A 13,438-nucleotide genomic window follows, 5' to 3' on the forward strand; every position below is an offset into this window, starting at 1 on the left:
AAAAAAAAAAATATCTTATTTATCAAATCAGTGTTATTCAAAATGTTTCAAAATACTACAACTGGTTATATATAACAGAGATCACGTTACAAATGAGCCATAACAACTTTTCAAAGTGAAGCCAAGCAACACTTCGCCAACAATTAAGTTCAACAACATATAAATAAAAAGACAAGACAAAACAATTTAATCAATACAAATGGAGCAATAAATCAAGATTAGAAATCGCAGCTTTATTCAAACACTTGGAAAATGTTCAAAGTTATTATAAGTTAGTTAATAGTAATTGGTGTTACACGCATTGGTGCACCAAAATTGGCAAAAAACAACTCATGATAGCAATCAAATGCAAAAAAATACACCAACTACTTAAAAAAGCAGTATCGGAGTGCACTGAAATTAGAAAAATAATAAAAATAGAAAAACGTAATTGCATTTTTCTAACATGTATTATTAAAAACATACTCAATCTTGGAAAGTGGCATGTATCAGCTAACTCTGAAAACACTACAACATGATAGTAGGAGGATGGATGATTGCTATTTTAAAGGTTATAATACAAACAAAATAACTTATACTTTATATATAAATACTAAAAATTGCATGATAAACAATAAGTCATAATAAGTCTAAAGAAAGAAGGATAAGAAGTACTCTTATAATGTCTGAAGGAGTCAAGGTCAAAATAGATGTAACATTCACAAATACTTTTGTCATAGATTTGCAACACCTAAAGAAACTACTTCCTATATAAAAACAAAGAGCACAATGAAGTCAGACAACAAGCTCAAAGTCTAAAGTACGAAACAATCAATTCCCAAAGACATCACAAAATAGAAGAACGAAATTCAACTGAAGATCCCTAATATCGTTCTCGTAGATTCTTAGAGATTGTAAATGAGGAAATACAACATGAGAGCATAATCTAGGGTTTTAAGATGGGGAAGATACACAGTGAGTAAAGTTGTGCGGAGCTTCGATGAGCAAGCACAAAAATAAAGGGAAAAGGGCGAGAATGGAGCACGAATCGAAACTTAAGATGATAAGCTTGAAGAGGTTGGCCTCCTTGGAGGCAGATAATCGCCCATTTTTGTAGAGTTTTCGAGAGTGAGATGAGTGAAAAAAAGTTAAAGAGAGAAGGAAGAGATAAACATACAAATTCAATCCCCATGCAGACTATTTGTTCAAAGTTAAAAAAATTAAATATGTTTTTGAGAAGTATGTTACGAGACAATTTGTGCATATCTATTTAAATTAATTCATAAAAAAATTAATCTAAATAATATTTTGAATTTATTATTAATTTAATTTTATGTTTAAATAAAACTAAAAGGTTAAAATACTATTTTAAATGTAATTTTTAAATTGATATTAATTATTTTAATATTATACTAAAATTAATAAATTAGTAAATTTATTGATATTAATTTAAAATATTTAATAAATTAATAATTAATACTTAATTTATAAATTTTAATTACTCCAAAATTAGTTTCTAAATTCAAATAATAGTGAGTAAAAGTTTAACTATCTAATTATATGATTATTAGAAACTAAAAAATTAGTTTCTAATTTTATTATTTTTATAGACCAAAAATTAGTCTCTAAAATAGATTAAAAGTGACTTAAAAAAATGGTTTCCAATTACATCTTAACAAGAGACTAAAAACATTGTCCCTAAAAAAACTTTTATTTTTATTTTTATTATTAGCTACTAAAAATATACTATCTAATTATATTATAATTTTTTATTAATAATAGATTTTTTTTAGATAGCAATAATTTTTTGTTTATAAAATAGTATCTAAATTAGTTACTATAAAAACTATTTTTTTTTTGTTTCTAAATTAATTATTATTAAATTATTTTCTTGTAGTGATATATATATATATAATTTTTTGGAAAACTAAGTTCTAATAGTGTCCGATATATACTATATGCAAGTAACATGATGGCCTTTTTATCCATTCTTATGTTGTTTCTTAACTTTTGATGGATGATGGAAGGAAAGTGAGTTGTGAAAGCTTGGTTGAACTCAAGAGGAGTTATGAAATTAAAGTGGAAGAAGGTGGAAATTGCTAGTGAAAGGTTAGGTCAATTCACTAGGAAATGTTCTAGAGAAGGCTAAGAAAAAAACAACCCTAGAGAGAGCTTAAACAAGTGTTTTGGCTACAATTTTGCAGCATAACACGTATATATTTCCAAGCTAATGTACATATAATCTGCCCAGTTATTTATAGTGTAATAGGCTTAACATTTTGGAATCGAAATTTGAAATTAAAAAATAAACTCTCCAATGAGAAGGTGTCATGTGGACTCATGTTTTCCATGTGCAGCTCATCTTCCATGTTAAGTGCTCTCCCCTTCTAGACTGCCATGTGGACATCCATGTGCTCCTTTCCATACCCTAGATGGTATAGGGTTTGGAGTCAAACAAGCCTAAATGTAATCCTAACTAAACACTTCTAAACCTAGCTAGACCTATGCTACTTGGTCCAATATTTAGGCCCAAATTATTTACAAGAAAAGAAATAATATGTTAATTATTTACAAATATATCAAAGCCTATATATATATATATATATATATATATATATATATATATATATAAAGAGTTTCTCTATCTCAGTTTCTGTTGAGTTTCACTCTTCGTGAACTCTTTAGTCATTGGTCTAGTGATGGTTGGGTGACTTGGAGATCTTCCTTCATTCTAGAGTTGTCTTCTTGGGTGAGACTGTAAAAGATAAACAAAAAGTCACATTAGACCCATACATGATACCTATATATGATATTATAAGCTTAGACAAACTCTAAACATTTATCCTCCTTTATTTTGTGTATTTTTTTTGTGGCTAGAGGATTTCTATCATACTATGTTATATGATATTATATTTTGAATAGTATAACTAGATTAAATGGGACAAAAAAAATATAATATTAAAAATATTATTAGAGTATTCATTTTCATATTAGTTTTAGTTCAACCAAAACAATATAGTTTAGTATTGCATGCATATGTTTCAAGCAAAATTATGAAATAAAAGTTAAATGTTGTTTCAAGCATAACTATGACTAAATAATTTAGTAAAGCAAAATAATTTAGCTAAGAAAACTATACTTTGGTTCGTAAGTTGTAAAAATAGTGATAGATTAGTTTTCTGCATTAATAAATATTTCACTTTACTTCATTATTTAAAATAAATATTCCAATCTAATTTAAAAGAAATATTTTTTTAGCTCAGGTTAATTTAGTTTTTTCTTGTTTGATAAAATTCTTAAAAACTATGAATGATTTCTTAAAAAATTTCCTATGAATATAAATATGAATATAAATTTGCAGATAATATTATTTTAAGAAATGGTAGAAAAATAGATAGATAACGTTTTCTACAATTTTTTTAAGAAAAGAAAAGAAAATACTATATATTTTAATTTATAGTCATGTATTATTGTTTTTTTAAAATAATAATAATTATACGTCCTCTATGTGAAATAAAAATTTCTAAGCTTTTGTCAAAATGTTAAAATAACAATAAAAAACACAAATGCTCACACAGTGATGAACAGAAAAAAAAAAAAAAAAGTGAAGGCAACAATATGTTTATTTTCAATAGAAGGAAAGTTGAATTGTCTCTGCTTCTTCTCAACACCTTAGCTAACTTGAGTTGGAACAAAATATAAGGTAAAAAGAAGGCGAAACCGTAATGCTAAGGGTTGATACGCTGACTCTTAGAATTAGTGTGAACAATTCTTAAACTATATGTTAAATAATTAGTAACAGGTTTTTGCTTTACCATTAGGGGTTGTGATTTCTTTTTGTTACGTACAGTTAAGAGAAGTGTAGCAGAGTAGTTTTGTTCTCCCTTTTCTTATTCATTGGTTTTTCTACTTCCTTTCTCTTACCACACTTCTCAAGTTATCTAGGATTCTAATAAGTTTCAATTAATGTATATGTATATATAGTAGCAGCAGCAGCAGAAACCATTATTGCTTAGGGTGCTGTTCAGATATTGTTGCATTCAGCATTCTTGCATCACCTTCAGAGGGAGACAAAGCCAGGTCTAATATTTTTTTTTTTGGCTTTCTTTTTCTAGTTTCCTTAATAAGTTTTTTGCAATAAATTTAGTATCAATTCTCCAGCAATGGGTAGCTGGAATTGAAAAAATATGTAGCTAAGAACAAAAATAAGATTTGGGGCTGGAGACTGGTGATTCAATTTTCAGAGTTTATTTTCTGTTCATATATGGTTGATTGATATAAAAAATGTTACTTTTGATAATGTATATTGAGAGAGACCAGTTTATTTTCTTAGATGTATGCTTGTCTCATTAAAAAACTATTTCTTATTTTACTTTTATGAGTTATATTTTGGAACAATTCAGTGTTAGATGGTCAAGGAATTGACATCATTCATTGTAACCTTGAGGACACATAATCTAATATCATTAATGCAAAATACTGATTATGGGATGAGGTTAGCATGAAGACTTAACTTATAAAATAGCCAAACTATATTTAAACTAGTTGGGTGGAGATAAATTGGATTTTTAAAAATATAATTTAAAAATAAACTAAATTTAAATTCATATTTTTTTTAAAACTAAGTTTAAATTTTTATAAACTAAAATCTAAATAATTAGACTGAATTTTAAATTTAAATTCATATTTTTCAGAAGAAAATAGATTGTATATTAAAAGATGGGTTAGGTATTGATTTTAAAATTGATATTTTTCAAAAGTTAATTTAAATTATTTAAAATTTATATATATATATATATTCTTAAGATTATTTTTATAATAAAAATTTCTTAATTTTTTTCATATTTCATAAAACCTATAATTTGATAATTTCAAAATAAAATAGTTTTTTTTTTTACATTTGATATATATGCCTTTTAGAATTAGATATAATGTTTGATACAATGAGAGTGCATGCACATAAAAAATTTAAAATATGTATTTAGTATGAAAATTTTAGAAGTATCATTTTTTATATTTTAATAAAAAATATACAATAAACATAAAACTAAGATGTGTGTTTTATAAACATCAAAATATTTTTTTAATGGGGTTGTAAAAGTTTTTTTTCTTTAAAAAAGTATCATAATTTATTAAAAAACAAAAAAGGAAATAAAAATAAAAATAAAAATATTTATTTTATTTATTTCACCTTTAACCATATATATGTAACATTAGAAAAAGTTAATAGAATATTTTAATGATATATATATATATATATATATATATATATATATATGGTAAACCAAATTTTATATGTTTTTATTTAGTTCATATCTACTTAAATGTTTATTTTTTTATGTAAATTTAATATAAAAATGTTTCACACTAAATATATATATATATATTTTTTAAATTATCCCATCATATTGAATAAAGTTACAAATCTGTTAATTTTTTTTATGTTATTACCTATTTAATGTCTAATATTCTAAATATTTATTTATCTTTAATTTTGAATTTAAAATTATTTTTATAAAAGTATCATTTTTAAAATCAAAATCAAACCCAAACCCATTTGTGAACTTAGAAAATATAGATTTAACTTCCAATTGAATTATGGAATTGTTCCCCTCCCTAATTTCCCATAGCTCTTATCTTTTGCCTTGTAGTTTTAGCCTTGCAAATTAATTGGCATTATTTCCTTCTTTTTTTCCTTTAAATTTGGATACGATGGCCCTCGTTTGAGTTCGAGATGTGCATGTGCATATTCATTCTCATACTTATTTTCTTAATAAAACTTGTAATATTTTCTCGCTGTCTATTTTGCATGCGTGCATATGTGATTTAATATGATTTTAGTGACATACATGCCATGTTTTTTCTTTCTGTAGAAGAGATATTAGTTTAACAAATTCTATGGTTAAAATAGAGAAAAGAGAAAATGTAACAAATAATATATCTTTAAAATGATGAAGAAAAAGAAAAGTATAATTTTGTAGGAATAACGATCTCTTTTTTACTCCCACAGTGGATTTGATAAAGAGAAAGAACACTTTTCTGCTATCTTTTAATGGAAACAAGCAGTGACAAATCCAGGGAGCAGTTAAGAAAAATGGATCACAGCCCTATTTCAGCTAAGATAGAAGCAGATAAAGATCTTGTATCATCGATCAAAGAGAGGCTTGAAGCGGTTTCATCTTTGAAATCCATCTTCAGAGTCCCCGAGAAACTCCTAGAAGCAAATGAGAATATGTTCATCCCTGGCAATGTTTCTATTGGTCCTCTCCATCATGGCAAGGATGGTCTCAAATACATGGAAGATCGCAAGTGGCATTACATGTTCACACTGCTGAATCGACAACCAAACCGTCTAGAGTCAAGTTTGCACGAATGTGCGAATGCAATGAGCGATCTAGAGAAGCCAGCACGAAATTTCTATGCAGAAGAACTCAAACTCAGAAGCAACCAGTTCATCGAGATGATGCTAGTTGATGGGTGTTTCATCATTGAGCTTCTCTTGAAATATGCTCTAAAGGGTATAAGACGTCGTGGTGACCCCATATTTGTCACGCCAGGGTTGCTCAATAGAGTGAGGTGTGACCTTATATTGTTAGAAAACCAAATACCCTTTCTCATTCTTCAAAGGTTGTTTCAAATTGTACACATTCAAGTACAACATGACCAGACCCTGACCCTCTCTGAGCTTATCTTTCGTTTCTTCAGAAAAATGTTGCCGGGGGATAGGGAATTTGTGAATGAGAAGTTTAGCCAAGAGGGTTACCATTTGCTTGACCTGATTCGCCAGTGTTACCTTCCAAACTATGCAAGAGTAGTGTCCACGAAAAGTATATCTCAAGGTGATCTTGAGTGTGCAACAAAGCTCAAGAAGGATGGGATTAAGTCCAAGAGATCCAACACCAAGTTCTTACTAAACTTGAAATTTGCAAATGGGGTGCTTCATGTTCCTCCCTTCACACTCCATCATTTCATAGAAATGCTATTTTCCAATATGATAGCATTAGAGCAGCACCAAAATGATAGTCAACCTGTCACATCTTATGCCCTTCTAATGCAAGCCATGGTGTGCACTGAAAAAGATGCCAAGCTGTTCCACAAACTAAGGATACTGATCATGGATAATTACCCTGAGAAAGAAGTTTGTGATCTGTTTAAGAGGCTTTGCAGAAAAGTGGAATATGAGGAGGATAAATTCTACTTTGCAGGGCTAATTGAACAAATTTTTGAGTATAAAAGAGCCCCGAAATCATGGAGGAAGATATTGAAATGCAATTGGCTTAAAACTCGTACTACATGAATCTCATGATGCAAATTTGGAGGACGTTGGTTGTTTACTTGCATATATCCATATGTTGCATCATATCTTGGAGCGCTTAATGCTGATAATGTCTTCTGAGGTTTTCAAAGAGATGCCTAAAATTAATAAATATATTCTCCTTAAACAATATTTCTTTTTCTGTTACCGAAAACAACATATACTTGAAATTGATTAGATTTTAAACAAAATATATAAAGAACAAGAGTTAATGTCATTTATAATTGCAAGCAAACACAAAAGTTAATCAGCACGTGCACGTCCCATTTGACTCCGTAACTTGAGTCAAATTTCGTTTGGTTTTGCAATAGATATTTTCAATCTTATATAGTTTTGTTAAACTTGATTTTGATTTCCCTACTTTCAAATTAGCAAATTTAATATTCTTTATTTTTGTTAATAATGTAGTTGGTTTGTTAGTTATCACTAAGCATACAGTGGATGAACTCTCGTTTGGGCATAAATAAATTATTAAAAGTGAAAGTTTGTTTCCTTATTTTCTTTTTCTATGCCTGTGTGTTTATATATCTGATTTTTGTGACTCTTCTTACGAAGTAACTGTCTTCTATTTGGTATATGCTTATCTTGTTGGCTGATTTGCTGCTATAAAAGCTTCTAAAGATTCAGTCATTAATGGAAATTCTTGGTGGATTTTGGGTTGCCTTTTACTATTTCAGGGTTACCTTGGTTGGCTGTCGCTTGTGGAGCCTTATGGAAAATAAGCCGACAAGGAGAATGTGAAGGACGAAATGGTTGTTTCTGCTGGATTAGGAACTGGGAACAAGCCATGAATCAGACACTTTGTAGTGTGAAAGTGGTTATCGATACTTCGGGTAAAGAAAGGATTATCGATAGTGTTTCTTTTGCCTAACCTCCTTGTCTAATTAGACATGGAAGCTGGATTCTTTTCAATTGCTACACAGAAAAGAAGATAAGCCTATTGACTTATAATACTATCGATCTAAAGGAGTCACAAGGAAATACAATAAATCATGAAGATGTTTATCCAACGTTGTTACTGATGAGCACTTTTAGGTCAGTATGTATAAATTAGGATAGTCATAAGCAAACAATAAAGCACCATAACTACCACGTAGTAGACCCTTGCTCACGAACTCAAATCTGTAGTATACTTACATTTATATTACAACAGTTACAAGACATACGTACACATGAAAGATCATAAAAAATCATTCCAGTAGAGAAATTCCCTATAAACTACCATCGGGCCAAGAATCTTGATCTTTAAGCCAACATGAGCAAAGAATTCATCTAAGATTCATCCATGAAAACAGCACCGTGTTCTGTAGATTTAACGAACTTCTTCAGCAAAAGAACCACAATTGCTATAGTAAGTCCAATAGCAGCCAGAGTGAACAATCGGTCGTCGGGTTTTTGAGCCCTTGTCTCTGGTTTCAGATTTTGAACCATTGCATCTGACGTTTGGAGCAACTGGTTAATTGGGACACTAGATGTATTCGCCATTGAAACTTCAACTCCTGCAAGGTTAGGATTAGCATTGACAGGGTATTCTTGTTCTTCAATTATTCTGTCACCTGCTTCCTCTTGAATCCCCTCTCCTGCAGGTAAAGGTTCAGGATTTTGCAAATTCACCAGGGTCTCAGCCTCCTCTGTGTTGGATTGTTCTTCAGAAACTTGTGAGAGGCCACCTTCTGGAACAGGGGATGACTTACTTAGCATATACTCGTGTATCTGGGATAGAAGTGTGTTCAATTAGTACAATATATTACAAAAAGTATGCACCAGGAAAAGACAACATGCAACATTTTACCTAGTACAATCAGCATAAGATATCACAGCAAAAAGATGCACTGGACAAAAAGAATGAACAACATTTTTTACCTCATCAATCAGTCTTTGACGTTCAGGAGTCCCAAATTTTGGAGGTGCTTCACGGGATTTAATGGCTAGGGCCTGCCTGTCCTCTTTCTTGTAGTTTAATGAGCCCAGCGCGCCATTTGGGTTGGTGGGCATGAATGCAATCAGCGCAACTAGAGCAGTCCTCACTGCCATTTACAAGATATGTTTTAGATGATGGGAGAAAGTGAAGCAAGATTATGTTCCCTCCCTCAATTTCCGTTCCTGTTGGAGTTGGATCGGAGCAACAACAAACAAACAAACAAAAAAACAAACTCTAGTTTACATATGCTACGAGTGAAGGAGGGGGAAGAAACAGTACTTACCACTCCATGATGGTTGCCAATGCTCAGGGTGATGATTTGATATGCTCAAGCAAATCTTGGTTTGGGTCTCAAAACGGCCACTAGGCTGAAATGATGACAGTGTGAAATTTAGCTTAATGTCAGCAAATCAAATCAAATCAAACCAAACAAATTCAGATAAACATTTCAACATAAGAATCAACCAAGTCCAGAGGGAAACAAACATCTTACAGTCAGCAACATAAATGAAGGAGGTTTAAAGGGATATTCTGAAGGCAACTGAATCCGCCCATGATAAATACCACCCTCGAATTCAGTGTCCCGAGGTCCCCTGATCGCAAATTGCCATTCAAATATATTTTCCTGAAAGAAAACAACATACTGAAGTTGCTCAGAAAACACTGTCAATGAAATAATCCTTTTGGTAACCTAATTAGTTATACGATGAATTTTGTATATGAAAAAACTTTTTTTTTCTCATAAAAATATTTATGAAACAATCGACCCTTACAAGATTGTTTCTTTTTGTAAAAATGGTCCCTCCCTTTATATCTTCAAAAATCAGCACCATTATCCGATCCCAAAAAAAATGTTCATAATTATCCGATCCAAAAAAAATTGTTCACAATTACAAAAGCAAACTTTGAACAATATTTTTGATTAAATTGCAACTAGTACCAAATGACCTGATCCTGCCGTCAAACAATTTTTGAAATTGAAGAGCAAAAGTAGAAATGAGGCAATGGAAATCCCTAAGAACAATTGAAGAAAAGGGAAAGAAATGAAAAGTTGAAAAAGAGTAAAAGAGAACCTCGAGAGGGAGACTGATGTAGTCAGGAGAAGGGTTTGATTGCATCTCTTTGAACTCTTGGAGAATCCGTTTGACGGCTGGGTTCTTGAGGTTGTGTTTTTCTGCCATGGAGTGCACCCAATTCTTCCGTGGAACCGAAACCACAACAAACCGCACTGCCACAGGAATGATGTATTGTGTTCTATTCTGTTGTGTTGTTTTGTTTCTTCGTAGTGATTATGAATAGAAAATATCAGAGTGGATATTATAGAAGAAAAACTTTGGGTTGACTCCTTTGGGACACGTCATGATCTCTGTGTTTTCCTTGCGTGGCATTTTTTCATTGGATTTGATGGGGCTGACGTGTATATTCTCTCCTGTTGACTTGGGAAACCTCAAGTCATTCTAAATTAATTAAACATAGACTCTCACAAAAATAATAAATAACTTTTTAATCAGTTTGTATAACTTAAAAAACAAATTTATAAATGGTATTACGAATAATTTATATAAACTAATTTTAGTTTATAAAAACCTAATTTTTTTAATGTTTAAACTCATTTCTTTATTGATCATAAAATATGATTAGCAATGATTTTTGTAATACACTTCAATTTTGAAATGATGTTTTTTATTTTTTTTAGATTTGGTTTAGAGGAGGTTGGCTGGGAAGGAGAGGAAAGGACGAGGAAATGAGTCACACTTATATTATTTGGATATAGAAAAAAAATGAGTAGATATGAGTTAAAAGACAATAGAAGATATGATTGCAGTAACTGAAATATAAATAAAATAATAATTTTTTTATTTAGTAATTGTCATGAAATTAGGAAGAATTTTAATTAAAATAAAAATAAATATTTAGATATTTATGTTTATAGTTATGTTTGAGATTTATGGATTTTTTATGGGATCGAAAAGTTATGAATGTTTAGAACTACTATGCTATTGGTAAGGTATGAGAAATTAAAATTGTGTAACAAATTCCATTAGGAATTGAAGGTGTTTGCAAAAGCTACATTAATTTTGTTAATAAGGTAATGTGGCTAACAACAAAATTAATAAGCTTTTATAAATTAATAAGTTTTTATAGACTTGTAATCGATTATGCCTCTAAACCTTAATTTGTTATGGGCTTTCGGCACATGCAAATGTTGATTTTTGTCAACATCGTTAGTGACAATGGATGCATGGATATTGTGGAACTAACGTAGGCATAAGAAAGCAACATAGTCAACATAATGTATATGCATATTAGTTACACAAATGTTAATAATCATATTGGCTAGACAATAATGAGTTTCAATGAAGAATATAGGTGCACGAAAGTGTATGAAAGGTTGATTACTCATAAGACAATGTTGCGAAAGGAGTCTTTCAAACCACAAGGCAAGAGGCAGACAGTGTGAGACAAAAGATATACAATGTAACCTTATGTTCTTTTTTTTAAATATTTGTTCTTGTCGGTTGACTCTAACGACAGTCTTTGGCCCTCCTATCTCCGTCTGAGAATCGTACTTCCTTGATCAAGAAATATCTCACCTGCAAGGACAAAGGGGCGCCTTGACGACCGTTTGCACTTCAACGCTCAAGTCAGTATAAGGGCAAAGAAACACCAAGTGTATATATTAGTTTCAGTCTTAGAAACTGTGTACCTTGCTAGGGTTCTTGGCACCCTTTATATAGGTTGAAACTAGGGTTTACCTTTGTCTTGTTACCCTCGTCTAGGGTTCCTTGGGGAACGTCCTTGCGCCGCTATTTACATAATCTTAGCGTATCTGGCACATGGAACTTTCCTTAACTGGAGTGCAACGAATGATAGAGTGGTCGCCTGGGTACCAACTTGTGCACCTAATCTCTAGCGCCATCTGCTTTGTGGGTGCCCTAAGTATTCACATGCCATGCATGCAACTTTCCCTGGAAACCCTAACCGTAATGGGCCTTAGCGCCTCCCAGGATTATTCACTCGTGTCGCACCTACATGCGTTATACACACCACGTGCATGGATCCTTCGTGACTTAGGTTTCCCACATATCTAATATCTTAATTGTTAACTTAACATAATTCTAGGGACCACCTTACGTGGCCCACTATAACGTTCAGACCGCCGATGTCCGATCTCTCCCTCTATTGGCGAGGTCTGATGTCGATCTCCAACATCGGGGTCTACGAAACCGATGTCCGAAGACTGAGCAATCTCCTGATAGGTGTGTTTGGGGCCCCCTTACGTGGCCTACTTCCACTACCAGACATCGGTGTGCGATGTCTGAGGTTAGTCTCTGGAACTAATGACCGAGGACTGGTCGGGACACAAGCCCCCCAGTCTTGAGCTGTAACTTGTTTCAGCGAAGAGACTAAGTGATCGCCCTAGGCGACCTACGTGGCACTGGGTGACGGGATGTGAACAGGACACCGAAGTGACATCTCACCACACTCTTCAAATCAACGTACATGTGGCAAGATCAACAGTTATCGCTTGTTGGCGCTTGCACTTCTTCGTAAACTGTTCAAACATTTAAACCCTGACGCTCTCTTCACTTTCATTACTTTCACTTACGCGAACCTTCTCTTAAGCATTTCTCCAAAACGCTCTCTCTTCTCCCTTTCCAAACTTCAAACCCTCGAACCTCAACTCATTCAAAGGTATGATTTTTACTCACCGATTGCTCTTGCTTTATGATTTCGCTGCCTATAATATGTTTACGCTTCGAGTCTCTATTTTTATGGTTTTGTCGAGTCACGCCATCTTCTTTCTCTAAAGTTTCACTTTTTCTTCTCTTTTTTAGCTTCCTTATTTAAGATGACCCAACAAGAACCTTCTCCAGTTCCTCCTTTAGATTCTCGTTCAGTTTCATTTTCATCCCCTGTTCCACCTACAACACCAAACCCTCCTCCTTCCGTCAGACTAAAAGTCCCTATACCGCTCGACACCTGTTGCTCTTTTCAAGCTTTACGTCTCTTGCGAGTATAGCTGCTTATAGGAAGAAGCAGACCTGCCACAAATTACGGGTCTTTGGTAAAGACTACGACAAGTTCGTGAGGATGGTGGCTTGTAAGGAAGGAGAACCGGTGTGTGCTGATGAGTCTTCAGGCCCCGAAGGTCCCTTCTTCTTTATCTACTCCACAGTCTTTTGGAGACTTGGACTACGATTACCCTTCACCCCCTTCGA

General features: G+C 32.3%; 2 protein-coding genes across 2 annotated transcripts; one reads left to right on the top strand and one right to left on the bottom strand.

Annotated features, from left to right (window-relative positions):
- Nucleotides 1-3,998: 3,998 nt before the first annotated feature.
- On the top strand, nucleotides 3,999-9,007 carry LOC137807009 (UPF0481 protein At3g47200). Its single transcript, XM_068607423.2, has 2 exons — nucleotides 3,999-4,059; nucleotides 5,990-9,007. Exon 2 carries the CDS (start codon nucleotides 6,032-6,034, stop codon nucleotides 7,274-7,276), a length of 1,245 nt encoding a protein of 414 aa, XP_068463524.1. The 5' UTR covers nucleotides 3,999-4,059; nucleotides 5,990-6,031; the 3' UTR covers nucleotides 7,277-9,007.
- Nucleotides 8,399-10,512, bottom strand: LOC137807010 (ubiquitin-conjugating enzyme E2 32). Its single transcript, XM_068607424.2, has 5 exons — nucleotides 10,289-10,512; nucleotides 9,709-9,840; nucleotides 9,499-9,583; nucleotides 9,158-9,321; nucleotides 8,399-9,007 (listed from the first exon to the last, which is right to left on the bottom strand). The coding sequence occupies exons 1-5, from the start codon at nucleotides 10,394-10,396 to the stop codon at nucleotides 8,567-8,569; spliced, it is 930 nt and encodes a 309-aa protein (XP_068463525.1). The 5' UTR covers nucleotides 10,397-10,512; the 3' UTR covers nucleotides 8,399-8,566.
- Between the last annotated feature and the right edge of the window lie 2,926 nt (nucleotides 10,513-13,438).

The sequence above is a fragment of the Phaseolus vulgaris genome, chromosome 3, assembly GCF_051622355.1.
Source record: "Phaseolus vulgaris cultivar YP4 chromosome 3, ASM5162235v1, whole genome shotgun sequence".
NCBI classification, from domain to species: domain Eukaryota; kingdom Viridiplantae; phylum Streptophyta; class Magnoliopsida; order Fabales; family Fabaceae; genus Phaseolus; species Phaseolus vulgaris.